Genomic DNA, 19,312 nt, shown 5'->3' on the forward strand with positions numbered 1-19,312 from the left:
GAGATTATGGATCGCGAGGTTAAGCAAACCAAGCGCAGTCGTATCCCTATCGTGAAAGTTCGCTGGGAGTCCAAGCGCGGAGCCGAGTTTACATGGGAAAGGGAAGATCAAATGAAGATCAAGTACCCGCACCTGTTCTCTGCGCAACCTACTTCGAGATAAATTTCGGGACGAAATTTCTTAAAGTAGGGGAGACTGTGACATCTGCCCCGATCCGACCCGACCCAGGTACCCGTTTCTCTGACCCGATCTCTCTTTTATTATTTAATATTTATACTTATATTTTACTTTTAATAATAATATATATTTTCCTTCCCGCCTCTTTCTCTCTCTTTCTTTCCGCCGTCCCGTCCCTCTTCCTTCTCTCTTTCCGCCTTCTTTTCCCTCTTGTCGCCGTCCCACCCTTACGCCTTGTTTCCCTCCTCTTTGCTTGTCCTTTGGTTCTTCCCGCCTAAGGATGTCTGCAGCTCCACGCGCCAGACTCCTTACATGGAAGCCTGCGTGAAGACATCTTGTTCCTACGATGCGTGAAGAGAACTCTTCTCGCAGCGCGCTAAGAATGCATGTTCTTCCCGCAATGCGCTAAGAATGTATGTTCTTCCCGCGATGCGCTTAGAATTCTTGTTCTTCACGCAGCACGCTAAGGATTTGTGATTCTTCCCGCAGTACGCTAAGGAATGTTGTGCCAGCCTTCGCGCTCGCGCACTCAGCCTTCCCGCGCTTAACTCTTGTATCTTCTGTTTAAATCTAGCCGTTTGCTTTTGTGTTGTCTTATCTTTTGAGCTGTTGACCTAATCTGCTTTATGTCTGAATAGTTACTTTCGGCGCAGCATGCGTACCAACCCCCATTGGTTGGTAGAAAAAGCGACTGACATTATCTTTTGAGATCTGCTTTTGCCAAGCTTTATCCAGTACCTTTATCTGAACCGCCCATGCCTGTTACTGTTCCCTGTCAGCTTTTATCTTGCCCCCTGCAGCTGCCATATCTTTTGATATCTTTTGCTTTTGGATTCTTATGCTTTTTGATATCTTTTGCTTTTTGAGATCTTTTCCCCTTTTCTAGGGATTATGTCTCCTAGGGTTTCTCTATAAATAATAGTATTATTTTTTCCTAACACATCACACACAAAACACTTAATCTCTCCTGTTCTCTTGCTCCTTGCTCTCTCTGCCGTCTTCCTCTCTGCCTCCGTCTTCCTCCTTGTTCTTCCTGCTTTTCCGGTAATATATATTATAATTTACTTATTAATTATGCTAACTTATAATCAAGACTTAAAACAAATCATTAAACAATAATCTTATTTATAGGTTAACTTGTGCTTGTTTAAAGTTGGTTCTTGCTTTATCTACCACCGCATCGTTTATCATGTGAGTTATCTCGTATCTAATCCCTTTTTATTTTAAATGCTTTGGGGATGTTCATGTGTTCATACAAAACTTGAGTCTTAAACTTGTTTATGAACTTTAGTCGCGCAGTATCCCATGTGTTGAGGACGTTTACTTGGCTGTTTATTTGTATGTGTGTATCATTAACCGCTTTGTTCGGCCTATTCCGCAGTTCCGTTGGTACCATTAGTTGAACACGGGAGACCTATCGTTTACGGTTTTCTTTGTTTACACTTGCACAGATGTTTTCTCGTTTTTATGCTCAATTGGGAGCATGGATTGAACTATGATCTATGAACTATCTTAGGCTTGATCACAATCTGATTACACCCTTGTTAAACTCTAGACATACACGTGTTGCGCGCAGATTTACTGTGATTATCTATGATTATCTATTAAACTTGATTTCTCACCAACACGCAAGTGTTTGACGTTTATTTTAACACATGTTCAGGTTTGCAGTAGCTGTTTTGGAGCTTGTGGACACGTAGGACGTTTTTACTTTTGGACCTAGAATTAAAATGTATCAAGACAAGTTCATGTTGTTTGAATGTTATAATTTGATTTATGTTTGATTTATGTTCTTTATTTTCCCCGCTGCGCGTGCGCGATAAAATGTGTATTAATAAATATTGACACCAATAGTGTCACGAGTAATGAAACAATATGTGGCGCCCCGATGTATAATCCGCCTTTGGTCGGGGTGTTACACTACCGCTGGTTCAGTTGCTCCCTCTGAGCAGACTGTTCCAGCTGAGATGACGTCACCGCCGGCTGTGAGTGCGATTTTTACAGCATCCTTCACAGAGCCGGCGGTTACTGCTGCTGCCTACGAGGCGGCGACCGCGGCGGCGACCACAACGGCGGCCTCGGCGGCTGCCACCATGCCCGCGCCACCGGCACCGATGGCCGGACCATCAGGTACGCGCAGGGCTTTCCGCCGATCTTTGCCACCTTCCCGTCTGCCTGACCTGTTGGATGGATTTCCTTTAGGTTCAGGTGATGGGTTTGGCGGCTATCGGCCTGTCATTGACCCTACAGGTGCGTAGGGTTCCTTTCTTTTCTCTTGTTTTTTATCATCTTTTCCTTACTGCCTTTGTTTCTTTTGCAGTGTCGAATTCCAATGAAGTGTATGTTCCGCGATGGAACATACGCCGAGGAACAACCCTTCGCACACCTGTGGAGTGCGTGGACTGGGCTCGCCACGCTGCTCCTCCGGGTGCGTTGGGGGAAGCCATGGTTAGCTACCAGGAGGGTAGGCTAACTAATGAGCTTCGGGTTCTCCAGGCCCGGATGCAGCCGCGCGTCGAGCTGCTTTGTCGTGAAAACGACAAGTTGAAAGCAGCTCGCGCCAAGGACATATCTGAGGCGCGTGCTCTTCGGGAGGAGAACCAACAGCTGGCGGCAGCTGCCGCCGACAAGGAGAAGGCCTTCAAGGCCCTCGAGGTTGAAGTTCAGGCGCGACTCGAGGCCCGCTCCAAGGCTGCCCAAGCTGTGAATGAACAGCTTCGGCTGGCCAGGGAGACTGCGCGAAACGCAACCGAGAGGGCTGCCAAGGCTGAAGCCGTTGCTGAGCCTTTGCGTGTGGAGAATGAGGAGCTCAAGGCCAAATTAGAGGCTCTCCAACGCGCTCATGATGCCTTGGCAATGGAAGATGCCAAGAAACTCCAGGAAATCCTGGACCAGAGGGGGGTGCTTGACCACACCGAGCGGAAGCTTAAGGGCGTCGAAGAGGCTGCCGCAAAGGAAGTTTTACTTGCCAACCTTAACAAGAGCGAAGCCGAACGCGCCCATAAAGAAGCTCAAGCTGCCCTCCAATGGCTTCTTCAAGAAGCGTTGCCTCAGGTATGTTTAGTTTTATCTTCACGCTTTTCTTTTGTAAGAAAAGGTTCTAATACTTGTGTTTTTTCTTTGTAGGTTGTGCGTCGGGTCTTTTCAGAGACCTCTTACGATGATGCTATGACCGCAGCCCTCAACGCTTCTCATGAGGATGGGGAAAAGGCCGGCTTCCTGCTTGGTCTAGGGTTTGTTGAGAAAGGCGTCCCGCCTTCCAACTTCCCTTTGTTCGATGTGGATACCGAAGCCATTTATGACCAAGCATTGAATCAATACGCCGCCTTCCCGCATCCAGTGGTGGAGAAGGTGGACGAAGTGGCTGCTGCTGATGATGGGTTAGCTGTCCTCAAAGCGTTCCTCGAACCACCCCGTTCTTCTGACGGAGCGGGTCCAAGTGGAAGCGGCCCTGAAGCTTGATCCTGAAGATCCCTTCCCATTGCTAAGATAGACTTGTATAGCTTTTTTTTTTCTTTTAGGCGGGTAGTTACCCGGCCATTCTTGTAATATATTCTTGAAATATTAATCTTTTTGCGTATAAGATTGTTATTTCCTTCTTTGGGTTCCTTGCTTTATAAACTTATGACTTGCATACTTAGTTTAAATTAGCAATTTTCCAAGTGTTTAGAATAAGAACCTTTGAACGTGGTTGATAATGTGTTAAAGTTTCGCTTCCTCCTTCGTGATTGTGCGGGTAGAACCGTCACTTGCACTTGGTAGGATGGCTAAACTTTAACTTTTATCTGACCTGCGTGTAGGTTTTCCTTTTCGAAATTTCTAAGGCATTAAGATAAGTTAATCTTTGAACGTGGTTGATAACAGGAAGTCTTGCTTCCTCTTTCGTGATTGTGCGGGTAGAACCGTCACTTGCACTTAGTAGGATGGCAAAACTTTACCCTTATCTGACCTGCGTGTAGGTTTTTCTCTCCTTTTGAGGATAAGTTAACCTTTGAACGTGGTTGATAACAGGAAGTCTTGCTTCCTCTTTCGTGATTGTGCGGGTAGAACCGTCACTTGCACTTAGTAGGATGACAAAACTTTACCCTTATCTGACCTGCGTGTAGGTTTATCTCTCCTTTTGAGGATAAGTTAACCTTTGAACGTGGTTGATAATAGGTGAAGTTTTGCTTCCTCTTTCGTGATTGTGCGGGTAGAACCGTCACTTGCACTTAGTAGGATGGCAAAACTTTACCCTTATCTGACCTGCGTGTAGGTTTTTCTCATCCTTTTTAAGAATTTTGTTTTGAACCGTTCGACGCGCGGTTGCGTGAAGGTTTGTCACGTTTTTTGGGTTCGTGCTGGTAGGACCGCCTTCCCATGCAATGACCTCACGTAATTATGCGGTGAAAACCGGCATATTAGTGCTCAGAAAAGTATAAATGTAAAATCATCAGCTTCGATGTTCTTAAAAGAGAATCATTTCCATTAGAAGTGGCTCTTGGCCTTTTCTTTACAAATTGGAATTGATTTACATGCAAACTGTGTAAATGAGCTCCCTTCCATGTTGGGATGGGAGCGCCATCGAGCCGATACGCACCTGGTTCGGGATCTCGTTCTTTACTCAGCATGTAGTCTCAATGTTGAAGCTGGAATTTTTATTCGTTTTCCCCAGCTGGGGTTCTACACGCATCCGCCTGCTCAGCCTTTATTGCGCCACGAGGTGCGCGAGCGTCCCATCTCTGACAAATGCTTCGACCATGTCTTTTACATCTATGCATTCTTCAGTGTTGTGGCCCTTTGTCTTGTGAAAGTCACAGTATTTGCTCCGATCAGCATCGTGACGATGTCGGATTATCGGAGGTTTTGGCCACGGGAGCTCTTCAGTGGCGAATATCTCAGTGACGCTTTTGGTGAGTGGCGTCCATCTGGAGTTTCGGTGCGGCTGTACATTATCCCTTCCGCCCAACCGATGTTGCAAGCCAGATGAGGTGTCAAAGTTTACCCTTGACTGCCAAATGCCTAGCTTTCGTTTTTTATTTAGTCGGGCTGTGAGGACGTTGTCCTCTCTCGTCCTCTGGGTGTAGAGGTTTGTGCTCTGTGGGAGATCTTTACCCAGTTGCTTCTCCGTTTCCGCATAGCGTTTTGCTGCTGTCATGATGCCATCCCATGTGGATGGCATGCCATCTTTACCCGTTAGGGTGCGTATGAGCTCTGGGTCATGTGCGCCCTGGATGAAGGCAGCGCGAACAAGATCTTCGCTGATATTGCCCAAACTTAGCTTCTTTGAGTTGAAGCGAGTGATGAAGTTTGGCAGAGATTCATCTTCCTCTCGTATGCATTTGAGGATTGTCCATTGCTCCTCGGTATACTTCCGTTGCTGGCTGAAGTGTTGGCTAAACTTATGTTGGAAGTCTGCCCAGTCGTAGATGTGGTTGACCGGTAGACGATCAAACCAAGCTCTAGCAGCCCCAACAAGCGTCATTTGGAACATGTAGCACCACGTGGGTTCCGTCCAATTGCTGACGGTTGCCCCCGCTATGAACCTGTTCAAATGATCGTCTGGATCAGATAAACCGTCATATGTGCCTATGTTAGGCATTTGTTTGGCACTCTTTGGGGCGATTGCTTCCGCAATGTCCCTTGCAAACTTGGACATTCCTGCATTTGCAACGTTTGGTCTGAACGTTTTGGAGAAGTCTCGTGTACTTCCACCTGTGCTTTTTGGTTTGAAGGCTTGTCCAAAATGCCTTTTCGGTTGGGATTCCGTCTCCTTACGCTTCCCTTTTGCCCTATGGCGAGGGTTCGCGTCGGAGTCGGATTCCTCCGAGTCATCCTCCCAGTACTCGAATTCGTCGGCCTGTTGCACGGAACGCAAGCGTTCGTCCAACTCAGCCTGGAATTCCTTTTGTCGTGCCTCCGCCCATGCCTTAACTTCATCGAGAGTCTGGCGGGGGAGTCTTCGTTTCTCAAACTGGGTATCGGTGGATCCCAGTAGGCGATCATTTACTGCACTTGCCCCAGCTTTGGTAAGTGGGGTAGTGTTCGTAAAATTTACTTCACTTGCCCCGGCTTCGGTAGCCGGGGTAGTGTTCGTAAAAACTGTGTTGCCGGTATTCCCCCTAGTAGCTGGGGTTGTGGTTACCGGAATTTCTCTAACCATCTTTGTAGAAGTTTGAAAAAACTGGAGAAAAATAAAGTTCTAGCTTTATGCACGGATGGCGCCAATGAAGAAACACTAACCGGACCCCAGACAGGTTACTGGTAACCTGGGGGTTGGAGAGATGTTTCCCACGAGGGGTTAGACCCTTGGAAGATGGTTCTTCTGATAACCTGCAAAACAGACACCGTGAGCTTGTCACTGAGAAGGGGGGGTTCCTCCTTGTGACCACCCTCCGGCGTGAGAATCAGACTAGATTGCTCTTTAAATATAAAAGTATATTAAGAGATTGCTAGAGCAGATATCAGGTATAATATGATGATAATGTAGTAAGGTATGATAAGATGAGATGGTCATACCATTTGTGGTATTTATAGCCGAAGGTAGGTTTCCAAGGAGGTATGGCCGGCTGCAACAGTGTTCCTGTTCCACCAACAGTAGCATGCGCACGTGTCCTGCTGGTAGTTGGTGGGTAGGTAGCGGCTGATAGTGACCAGACCTGCTGTATACTATTCCTTTCCCACCAACTGCCGGCTACGCACGTGGTATGACAAGAGTTGGTGAGTAGGCAGCGGCTAATAGTGACATACAGTGTAGGAGCATGCTGCTCGCCATACTGTTGTCCATAAGCTGTCGTATCTTTAGTCAGATCTTTTTCCCATACCTCGTCAGGTACAGTACAGAAGATCTTCCTGTATCGTACGGACTGGCTTATTTGGGCGGGAGTATTCCCCCTCCCGCCCTTGTGCGGGATTGTTCCCGGCTTCGCTCATTCCTTCAGGTGACACTGGTTGAGAGCTAAGTGCCTTGTGCGTGTAGCCTTGCTGCGCGGGTGGCCTTCCCTAATGGCTTGTATCCGAGGCTGCGGGGACAGGCGGAGTCCTTCACCATTGGGAGGCATTTCCTGCGGGACCAGCTTGCGTACTGCGCGTAAGGACGTCACGTCTCTGAGCATGGTTGGTCCTGCGGATCCAGTTGGTCTCTGCGCAGACGTCCCTGTTTAAGGTGAGTCTTGCGGGTCCAACTGGGCTCTGCTGGGACCTACCTCTTCAGTGGGGTCAAAATTTGATTCAACTAATCAAATTCTAACTCTTGTTGTTATAAAAACAAGAAAAAAAAATAGATATACTAATAATTGTGTTAATAGAATAACCATTATGTGTTTTCTAATATAAAACTAGTAAAAGCTTCAATGTCTACATAACAGTGATGACGTGATAATCACAATTTCACTTTAGTTAAACCATAGAAGAATCAGTTAGACATATATTTTTATTGTGAAATATCTACCATGCTCATAGTTTTTAAAAGAAGGTATAAACTTTTTTTTTAACTTTTTATCAGTATTATAACATAAATATTATTATTCATGTATACGTTTCCAATAGAAAACCTCTCAGAGTTGTGAACATCATTTGAGTCACTATGCAAGTTTATGCTAAGAACATGTGTAGTGAGCTGAAGAGGTAGGTTCCAGCAGAGCCCAGTTGGACCCGCAAGACTCACCTTGAAGAGGGACGTCTGCGCAGAAACCAACTGGATCCGCAGGACCAACCATGCTCAGAGACGTGACGTCCTTACGCGCAGTACGCAAGCTGTTCCCGCAGGAAATGCCTCCCAATGGTGAAGGACTCCGCCTGTTCCCGCAGCTTCGGATACAAGCCATCAGGGAAGGCCACCCGCGCAGCAAGGCTACACGCACAAGGCACTTAGCTCTCAATCACTCAGTGTCACCTGAAGGAATGAGCAAAGCCGGGAACAATCCCGCACAAGGGCGGGAGGGGGAATACTCCCGCCCAAATAAGCCAGTCCGTACGATACGGGAAGATCTTCTGTACTGTACCTGACGAGGTATGGGCAAAAGATCTGACTAAAGATACGACAGCTTATTGACAACAGTATGGCGAGCAGCATGCTCCTGTACTGTATGTCACTATTAGCCGCTACCTACTCACCAACTCCTGTCATACCACGTGCATAGCCGGCAGTTGGTGGAAAAGGAATAGTACACAGCAGGCCTGGTCACTGTCAGCCGCTGCCTACCCACCAACTACCAGCATGGCACGTGCGTAGGCCACAGTTGGTAGAACAGGAATACTATTCAGCCGGCTATACCCCCTTGGAAACCTACCTTCGACTATAAATACCCCAAATGGTATGATCATCTCATCTCATCATATCTTATCACATTATCATCATATTATACCTGATATCTGCTCTAGCAATCTCTTAATATACATTTATATTTAAAGAGCAATCTAGTCTGATTCTCACGCCGGAGGGTGGTCACAAGGAGGAACCCCCCCCCCCCTTCTCAGTGACAAGCTCACGGTGTCTGTTTTGCAGGTTATCAGAAGAACCATCTTCTCTGGGTCTAACCCCTCGTGGGAAACATCTATCTAACCCCCAGGTTACTCGTAATCTGCCCGGGGTCCGGTTAGTGTTTCTTCATGAGCTAACCTAATTGGTTTATAACTAGAACCCATTTTTTACAAACCGATTTTTGTAACCTATTGACCGATCAGGTTTGGTTTATAACTTGAACCGCTTTTGCAATTAACCCACTTTTGTACACATTTGGAAGAGTATTATAAGTTCTTAAAATAGTATGTCGAAAATTTTACTACTAAAGTCTAAAACAATCAACTAAAATAATACATTAAATAAGAAATATAAAGGTAAATAGAAAACCAAAACCAATTTCAGCCCCTTCCTTTGGTCCTTGCTACTGCCATGGAAAGTGACTAGTCATTGGTCATCTCCTTTAAAAGAGAAATTCCTAAAATGACCCGTTTTAAAAGAGAGAAAATGAAAAATAGCCCTAAATTTCAACATATTTTCAAAATAGCCCATCAAATTTGGATTGAGGAGACGAGATCTGGAAAAATCCTTCGGCCAATAAAATTCTGACAAGTGTCAAAATCCGACGGGTTTTTTTAAAAATATTGGGGGACCAGTCCATATTTCCTATTAAAAGTTATTCTAATAATACAGTCTTCTCCGACGGTCTTTTAGTGTTTCCTAACGGGCCCCCACAAATTCCAAAAACATGGGAAATTGTGCCAAGAAGACGAGTTTGTAAGCGGAAACCATTCTGAGCATGTAATTATTTCATAAACAATTGCAAATAAACTTATTTTTAACACCAGAAAATATATATATGTAATATGTATAAAAAAATTTGTGCCCCCGAAACTTATGTGCCTCGGCCGATGGTGCGGCTCGCGCACCCTCCGAGCCTCCCCTGCACGTTTTTGCAAGATGATCTCGGATAAATTGAACGACTTAGCTCCATTAACATATAGGAATGCCTAAAAGATGACAAGTCATATGGCTTGTGCTTGCCATTCCATTGTTAAAAAATCCAGTCTCTATTAAGCCCATTGAAATAAAAAGAAAAAGAAAAGTGTGCTTATATTTGTTTAATTGTTGAAAAGTATCATAAAGTTGCCCATTTAAGAAACTCTTTCTACTCACGTATTCTTGTTTAGATGTTTTTTTTTAGTAAATTTACTTTAGGTCATACGTCAAACGGGTAAAAAGTTAAAAGGTTTGGAGAAAATGAAAGTATCAAAATCTGCTCCAAATGTAAAACAAAATCAAAGGATCAAATAACTTTTTTCACACCAATAATAATAAAAGTCTACATGTTCAATTGTTCATTTTTTCAAATTGATGGTCATTAGTATGATTATTAACTAATTCTACATTTAGATAATATTTGATTAAATAGTGTAACATCTCAAATTTGATTAACTTGTAAGTTGCAACAATCCATGCGTTTTCTTTAGTGCAGGTTGAGTGTTTATGTTTCAGATTTGCAAAGTAAATGTTTTATTGATTTATCAAGTTGGTGGCTATATGTACTTTGTAGTTAGTGGTTGTGTGTTGGTGAACGAAGAATCGTTTTGAGAGTTAATAATGTTGAACTCAAAACAACCAAGTCGTTGTAGTATAGTTGTAAGTATTCCGTCTGTCAAGCGGGTGACCCGGGTTCGAACCCCGGCAACGGAGATTATCATTTTTAGAACCTGTCACCAAACTTATTTTTAGAAGTTGTCGCCAAACAGACTTTACTTTGTCTAAATTGAAAAAAAACAAAACTTTTTCCTACATTACTTATTGATAATGTTCTAATTCCGATGCGGTTTTGCCATGGGTATTTGACTACGGATTTGGTCTTGGTGCAAGACCCCTATGCTTTATGGTGATTCGGTCAAGGAATTTTTGGACTTTGCATTAAGTACTTCTGGAAGTTGCATACATCACACTTTGGAGCATTTGGTGGGCGGGAAATAATCTAGTCTTCAACAACATCACGAGACGTGAGGAAACTAGCACTCGAAAAATCAAAATTATGAGCATGTTATGGATCAAAAATGGAGCAAGTTGGAAGATCTAGATTGGAAGTCTTGGTATAACCAGTTTTTTTTTATCTTTTAAAATTTTGAGGTTTCTTGTTATAAATTTTTAGGCATAGTGTTATTGTAATATTTGTACATCATCATACCTAAAAAATGTTTACCTTAAAAAATTAAAACACCAAAGCTAAAAATCGTTTTTACGTCTTTCAAGTATAATTAAATGTTTTAACTAAACTCAAAATTTATCGTAAAATATACCAAATTACTTTCGATCTTGACATAAAACACACTAAAATGTTTATAACCCGACATGAAACCGACTCAAGTGCATTTAGACTATATCCAAAGCCGCAAAACCATGTTCTAAAGTCTTAACTATGGATTATCAAAATGAACGAGAATGGTACAAAACGACTAAACCGGTCAACGATTACAAATAATTCAGCTGAAGCTAATAATTAACAAGATAAATCCACATGAAATTCATACTAGTCTGTCATTTACTGCACACATCTGTTTGTTCATAAAGGAACAAAAACAAGAAGTTGTACTCAATGTTGTTTCTCTTGTACAGTACTACCATTGGTAGACCTTGTGGGGGCCACTTTTGCGGGTGTAGAACGTTCGGCTTGCGAAAACTGAATCAAGATTTGCATTAAAATGGTAACAACTCCCAACCCAATTGCAGCGAATGTGAGACCCTTCCATGAGGATAAAAGATTAGACCATTGTAGGAATTTGTATGTCCCGAATACAAGCAGGCATGCCCAAGATACAACCACCTGTTGCACAGTCAATATATGTCAGAATATTTAAGATATTACCCTCAACGCATGGAGAATTACTATTTAACATCAAACTATGGATAGCTAGTTGGAGTGAGCAAAAAACTTATTAACCGAAAACCAAACCTGAACCCAAATAACCAACAAAACTAGTAACCAATGATTCGGTTTTGCTTTTCTTTGTGAAAACTGAAAATTACGGTTCGGTTTCAGTTTTGCGGGGTTCCAAAACTGAGTGGAACCAAACCGAATCGAAAGCGAAAAAACTGACCCAACCCGATAACCGACGGTTCGGTTGACTTTTAAAAACCAAACATTTTAAGCCCAGATGTAAAACCACATAACCAGACCGAACCCATGCATAAAACCAAAAAATCAATCCCCCCCCATGCACACCCATATAACTACTTTTACATGGGTCGATTTTGGTAATTTTTCTATTTCTTAAAAGTTCAAATACAAGAAACATATGGAAAAACTAAAAATGAAACAGATCGGATGGGTCAACAAAAATGTGTTTTTGATGTGTCGAAACCTACTAAATTACGTTACTAAAAAGAATGGATTTAACTTTACTAGCATTTCAAAGGTATTTAACCTTTTAATAAAAGAACTAGCTTGCTTGATAATTTTTCCGTAAAAGAACTAAATGCACACAATATACTAAATTAATTAATGCACCCAACACGTAAATTATTCTGTAAAAGCAAAAAAAAAACAGCCCATAACTATAACGGTGTTCTTACCACAAGGGACTTCACCGGTCGGCCGATGTCAACGAGTTCTGAATCAGGAAAGACGTTTAATTCTTTATGTTTGTCTAACAAATCATCCTGTAGAGTGTAGATCACAAAATAAATCAATAAAAATTAGTCGAGCCTCTATAGGATACACAATAATATATAGCATAGTGAAGAGAAACAAATACCGAAGACATGTACCTTGGCAACAAAAATATCTTTACACCATTGTGCAACACCTTCATCTGTTTCTGGCAGGTCCTTCATTAAATGGCGCTTAACTCTCACATCAATCTGCATAATAGAAACCGGTTTTGATATTATACAACCGCCTAATTCGAATTATTTACAAACAACACGTTAAGTTTCTATAATAATAATAATGTTGAAAGGCCTACCGCAGAAGACTGCCCTTTAAAGAGCCTCAACATTGTTGGTGGGGTTGAATCTTTAGGGATAGCAACCGTCATATCAATGATTGCGGGAGCAAATGATCTCATTTCACTCACTGAAGTGACAAATCCCTGATAGAAACAATATTAATATCAATGTCATAAGTAGATATAACCATATGGAAAATAACATGTACGATTGGTGTTTGATAACATTGAACATAATAGTAACATAAATCAACCATTTTAACCCTCAAACAATGTGTTGCCTGATAATATTTAAGATAAAGGTTGAAAAGGTTTTTTTTTTTTACCTTTGTTCTTGGAATTAAGACATTTCTAGGAACAGGTAATCCCATTGAAGATGCATATTCTTGAGCTGCTAAAAGTTTTGCTTTAGTAAAGCGAGTTCCTTCAACAAAAAGGGCCAACCAAAAGGGCTGCGGGTAATCTTTTAGGCGTCGAAGACCTGACTGCAATACAACAGTCAAAGTGTGAACACACACACAAAATAAATTAGCTAAGTTATGTATGTGTATAAGTGTGACAGTAATAACACCTTTAAGGTACTTTCATCTTTAGCCCAACTTCTCTCAAGAAATAGATACTCAGAAAACCACATTGACCAACCGATTACCTGCATGTATTAGCATATAAAAAAATTAAATTTGATGTGTTATATATTACTATTCATTGTGTTAAAATACTTACAGGAAGAAACTTTGATGATTTCTTCATGACAGCCAATGTGCTACCAAGACAACCAGATCTCTGTATCCAGAAGATTAAAGAATATTGGTACATTGAATACGCGCATTTAATCAAGAATTAATTTTATATCATAAAGTGCAAAATTTTATAGATATACTACTTCTAAATTTCAAAACTTCGTATCTACCCGTTGAAAACACTACAAATGGGATTGCAACATTTTGATTGTGAAAACTGACATTAGACCTGTAAATGAACCAAACAATCGGTGGACTGTTCGTGAACTGTTCGGCGTCAAGTTCGTTTATGTTAGTGGATTGTTCAATTAACAAACAAATGAACATAAATATTTTTTTTTGGTCCATGGACGCATGTCTCATTCGTTCATTTACTTTCATTTATGTTCATTAGTTTAAGTTCGTTCATTTACGTTTATTTATGTTCATTACTTTGAGTTCGTTCGTTTGTGCTCATTAATATATTCATTTAAAATTTTTAGTCCTGTTAACTTTTTTAGACTTTAACAGATTGTTGTTCACTTCTACTTTTAATTGGGTTTGATCTCAATTATGCTCGTTCGTTTATACTTTATACTGCAAATGAACGAACATAAACTAACACTCATTTTCTTAACGTACAAACACGGATAAACGGGTAATGATCAATCACCTGAGCAAACACCCATCCGATAAGCCAATCAATGTCACTTTTGTGATTAGCTATCACAAGAGCATGCTCTTTACCTGGAAAAAAGCTGGGGTAAGCTAAAATTATTTGTGCAAAAATAATATTAATTCACAAAACAAACCTAAAGTTACACATTACAAAAGCAATATCTAACTTACCCATCATACGAAGAGTCTCAGGGTCTGTGTACAAGTTAACCTGCAGCGATATGACCTCAGAAATCTTAATAAGATTTACATGTAAGAAAATATAAAAATAACAGTCCTTTCAAGTTTTAACTTGTGTTGGCTTTATATGTTTAGATATTTATAGCTAGTTATTGATTAACAGAAATGGAAGACTTCTTTACTTCCTAATATAACACACAAACGAAAGCAACAGCTTTAATAATTTAAACTTAAAAGCATATTAAAGATGATCAGAAACAGACCGAATGCACATAGAAAATAATGATTAAGCAGAGAGATTAGTAAAGTCGTATAAATGCTACATAAAAGTAAGCACGATTGAGTATTTATCTTTTGATGAGTCATGATTATACAGAAACATTTAGTAAAATGATTTAAATGCTACATAAAAGCAAGCATGCTTGAAGGTTTATTTGTTTAATGATAGATTCAAAATTACAAATTTTGCCTTAGGGTTAAATAAGTTTATAATTAGAAGCACGTAACCAGCATGTGCCATAAGAGTATAAGACAATATGGTAAAAATAAGACATTAAACCTAACTTAGTGTTCTAGAAACCAATTATACATATATTACAAGTCAACAAAATGGCACAATTTGCAGATAGCCAACTAAAGATTAATGAGTATTAGGCACATATATAACAATTAATGACTTTACTGTAGCGTTCCCAATTACCGAAGAAATGCTTACTTGAATACTATATATGCTTATTGAGTTATTTAAAACATTTAAACACATTCACAAGTTTAGAGTTTAAATAAAAAAAATGTTTATGTTAATCCACTATTTTAGAGTGAAATAAGCTGATTTAATTAAGCAATTGCAGAAAATCAACCTAGTGAAAATTGCTTAATTAATCTAACCCTGGGTTTAAACTTGTAATTCCAAATCCACTATCTAACACACGCATCCTCAATCACAGAATCCGTATTTGAATCCAGTGGCTGAGTATTCCTAAATCAACAAATATATAGTAAAAACTCAAAATCACAAATAGTAAACATAACAAAACCCTAATTCATCATTTATACAATAACAAAAATACAAACTTCACAATAGATTTCAAATTTCAACATCACCTTAACTAAGCAATCTCCAATAGCTTATTATAAACAGCATGTTTCACTCTAAAATAATGGACAGATGTAAAAACTTTTCTTTATACAAACTCGTCAAAACTGTTTAGCTTGTTTAAATTAATGCAACAAGCAAATGAACTGTCTAGGTAAGCAGTTTTTCGGTAATCGGGAACATCACAATTAAAGCATTAAATTCCAGTAATTAATGCCTTAACTATAACGTTCTCGATTACCAAACAATTTATTTGCAAATTCAGTTAATTAGAACAAGATAACACTTTATCGAGTTTAAATAAAGAAAAGTGTTTATGTTCATCCAGTTAATTTAAGAGTGAAATAAGCTGATTTTAATAAGCAGTTGGAGATTGCTTATTTCAAACATGTTAGGTTTATAAGTAGAAGCAGATAATCAATTTCATTAAAATAGCTTATCTAACTAACCCAAGGGTTAAACATGTAATTTCAAATCCACCATCAAACACATGCATCCTCAAATCACAAAATCCATGTTTCATTCCGGTGGTTAATTATCCCCAAATCAACACACAACTAACATAACAAAACCCTAAACTAACAATTGATTTCAAACTTTAATCAACATCACCTTAACTCCTGCCCACCAATCAACGATCCACACAAGCTCTAGCCACAACAACTCGGCTACGATTCGGTTAATCCTTCGAAACAAACTCTTTGAGAACGGCCGTATAGTCACGAATATAATCGCCTGTAAAACAATCAGATTCAACATTTCAACAAACTTTTAACACATTTTAACGAATTAATGTTACTGTATAACTGTATAAGCTCTAATCAGTGAATCGGAGTAACAAATCAATAATAAGTTGTCAAATAAACCTGAAACAGATTGAGTAATAATTGTCTATAAAACGAAGTGAGATTCAACATTTTAACGGAACTGTATGACTGTATAAGCTCGAATTAGTGAACCGCAGTAGCAAATCAATAATAAGTTGTAAATCTATACATAAATTTGCACGGTTCATCAACTTGTATGAACTGAAGTCAGGGCAAAAACAAACCTGAATTAACATAATAAACATTACTGTAAAAGTGAATCGGGGTACTGATTCAATAATAAGCCGTCAATCTACCGATTGATTGAACACATAAGTATCAATCCAACGGTTAAACTGAAGTTAGGTCAAAAACAAAACCTAATTAACAAATTCTAACGAATTTAAACGAATTAAACGCAACTGTATAACTGCATAAGCTCAAACAAATGAATCAGAGTAACATATCAATAATAATCAGTGAATCTAGCAATCAATTGAACGGTTAAACTGAAGTTAGGTTAAAAATAAACCTAAAATAACAATTTCTAACGGATTTTAAGACGCTGCTTTATAAGCTCGAATAACTGAATCTCAGTAACAGATCAATAATAAGTCGAAATCGAGCGGTTAAATAGAAGTTAGGGCAAAAATAAAGCAAAATGAAGGAATTAACGTAACTGTATAAGCTGAAATGAGTGAATCGGACGGAATAACATGTTGATAATAATAATAATAATAAGTAGCAATCGGACGGTTAAGAGAGAAGTAGTGTAAAATTGTATGGAATGAAGTTAGGGCTAATAATAATAAGAATAGTACCTGAATGAGATTGACGATGAGACCAGAGAGGAAGAAGAGGACGCCAATAGGAACGATAACAGCTGCTGCTGCGATAGCCATGGCCTAACTCTGTAATGAACCACTCTTCTGTGTGTATGAGAGAGAGAAATGAAATACAATAAGTAAACGTTTATTTATGAGAGAAGAAAAATTATGATGATGATAATATTGGATCCGATATATAGTAATAAAATACACAAATAAAATGCATTTTAGGAAAATAAATTATAAAAAGTAATGTGTATTTTATATATAAAAATTAATAATAATAATAATAATAATAATAATAGTAAATTAATTTAAAATAATTGATATAGGAAGGTGCTTACGATTTATCTAATATTCATATACTAGATTTTATCCCTCGTATTAGAATTTTATAATGAAAAAGTTTCACGAATAAATGAGATATTATAATCCGGTTTATAAGCCATCTGGGTTTGGTGAGACAATGACCCGCTTATTTTTTTACTACAAAATTGTTTCTTAATTAATATTTTTTTTAAATCGAATATTAATGTTTGGTATATCACTATTTTATAGGACTTTCATATCAAATATTCGATGAGATTAATTTTTTAATTTAATAAGATGTTATACCCATTTAACCATTTAAGAGATATATCAAAATGTTATCATAATAATAATAATAATAAAATACACAAATAAAATGCATTTTAGGAAAATAAATTATAAAAACGGCCAAAACGGCCAAGATAGAGGTGCACGAATGAGGAGGAGCGAGTGGATTTGAGGGACAACTACAAAACGGCCAAGATAGAGGCAAAGAAGGCAGTGGCGGAAGCAAAGAAGGCGGCCTTTAAACGGATGTATGAAAGTCTAGAAACAAAAGAGGGGGAACATGCTATGTTTAAGATTGCCAAAGCCAGGGAGCGTAGAAGGCAAGATCTAGGACCGGTGAAGTTCATAAAGGATACAGATGGGCATGTACTGGTCAAGGAGCAGGACATCAAGCTAAGATGGCAAACCTACTTCCACAATCTTTTTAACAATGGGAGAGCTTACCAAGAAGAACATGACAACACAAACTTTCATCGACAACAATCGAATAACTGCTACTGCCGACGGATCACACGAGAAGAGGTGAAGGACGCACTTAGGAGGATGGGAAGGTCTAAGGCGGTTGGCCCAGACAACATACCCATCGAGGTGTGGAAGTGTCTGGGGGAGGAAGGAGTCATGTGGTTAACTACTCTGTTCAATAGTATTCTCAAATCAGGTAAGATGCCAGACCAGTGGAGGAGCAGCGTTGTAGTTCCTATCTATAAGAACAAAGGAGACGCCCAATGTTGTGGTAACTACCGAGGAATCAAACTACTAAGTCATACTATGAAGCTATGGGAAAGAGTGATTGAGGTTAGACTTAGACGAGAAACTCAGGTTACGGTCAACCAATTTGGCTTCATGCCGGGGCGTTCCACCACAGAGGCAATACACCTTATAAGAAGATTAATGGAAAAGTATATGGAGAAGAAGCGTGATCTACATATGGTGTTTATTGACCTAGAAAAGGCCTACGACAGTGTGCCACGACAGGTGCTCTGGGAGTGCTTGGAGGGTAGAAGAGTGCCCAGGAAATACATAGAGATAATTATGGATATGTATACCAGGAGTGAAACAAGTGTCCGTGCGCCAGTGGGGGATACTGATTTCTTTCCTGTAGAGGTAGGTCTTCACCAGGGGTCAGCGTTGAGCCCGTTTCTTTTTGCAGTAGTCTTGGATGAGTTGTCAAAGTCGATTCAGGGGACTCTCCCGTGGTGCATGATGTTCGCAGACGATATTGTGTTACTTGCTGAGAAAAAACAAGATCTAAACATGAGGCTTGAGGAGTGGCGAACAACCTTAGAGACAAAAGGTTTAAAGATTAGCCGATCTAAGACGGAGTACCTACACTGTGATTTTGGTGAGATAAACGACAGTGAAGACGCACACATCACAATTGAAGGGCAGGTGGTCCCGCAGGTAACGAAGTTCAAGTATTTAGGATCATTTGTACAGAGCGATGGGGAATTAGACAGTGATGTGACCCACCGAGTTCAGGTAGGATGGTGTAGATGGAAAGCAGCCACAGGTATATTATGCGACAAGAGTTTCCCGACTAATCTGAAGGGAAAATTCTATAGGGTGGCAGTTAGACCTGCAATGCTATATGGAACAGATTGTTGGGCCATCAAGAAGGCACAAGTGCGGAAGATGGAGGTAGCAGAAATGAGAATGCTACGTTGGATGTGTGGGCACACAAGGCTAGACAGAATAAGAAACGTTATGCTTCGCGAGAGATTAGGGGTGGCGAACATAGCAGACAAGATAAGAGAGTGGAGATTGAGATGGTTTGGACATGTAAAGAGAAGACAGACGACGAATCCTGTAGATCCGTAGAAAACA

General features: G+C 40.0%; 1 protein-coding gene across 1 annotated transcript; it reads right to left on the reverse strand.

The window, feature by feature from the left end:
• Nucleotides 1–11,194: 11,194 nt before the first annotated feature.
• On the reverse strand, nt 11,195–17,061 carry LOC143529357 (1-acyl-sn-glycerol-3-phosphate acyltransferase 2-like). Its single transcript, XM_077025176.1, has 11 exons — nt 16,886–17,061; nt 15,871–15,993; nt 14,154–14,193; nt 13,978–14,051; nt 13,309–13,368; nt 13,157–13,234; nt 12,912–13,070; nt 12,604–12,729; nt 12,407–12,499; nt 12,212–12,298; nt 11,195–11,462 (listed from the first exon to the last, which is right to left on the reverse strand). Exons 1-11 carry the CDS (start codon nt 16,964–16,966, stop codon nt 11,232–11,234), a joined length of 1,152 nt encoding a protein of 383 aa, XP_076881291.1. The 5' UTR covers nt 16,967–17,061; the 3' UTR covers nt 11,195–11,231.
• Between the last annotated feature and the right edge of the window lie 2,251 nt (nt 17,062–19,312).

This window comes from Bidens hawaiensis, unplaced genomic scaffold (genome assembly GCF_021521415.1).
Source record: "Bidens hawaiensis isolate Kalapana, Puna unplaced genomic scaffold, B.hawaiensis_p1.1 tig00008535_1, whole genome shotgun sequence".
In the NCBI taxonomy this organism is placed as follows: domain Eukaryota; kingdom Viridiplantae; phylum Streptophyta; class Magnoliopsida; order Asterales; family Asteraceae; genus Bidens; species Bidens hawaiensis.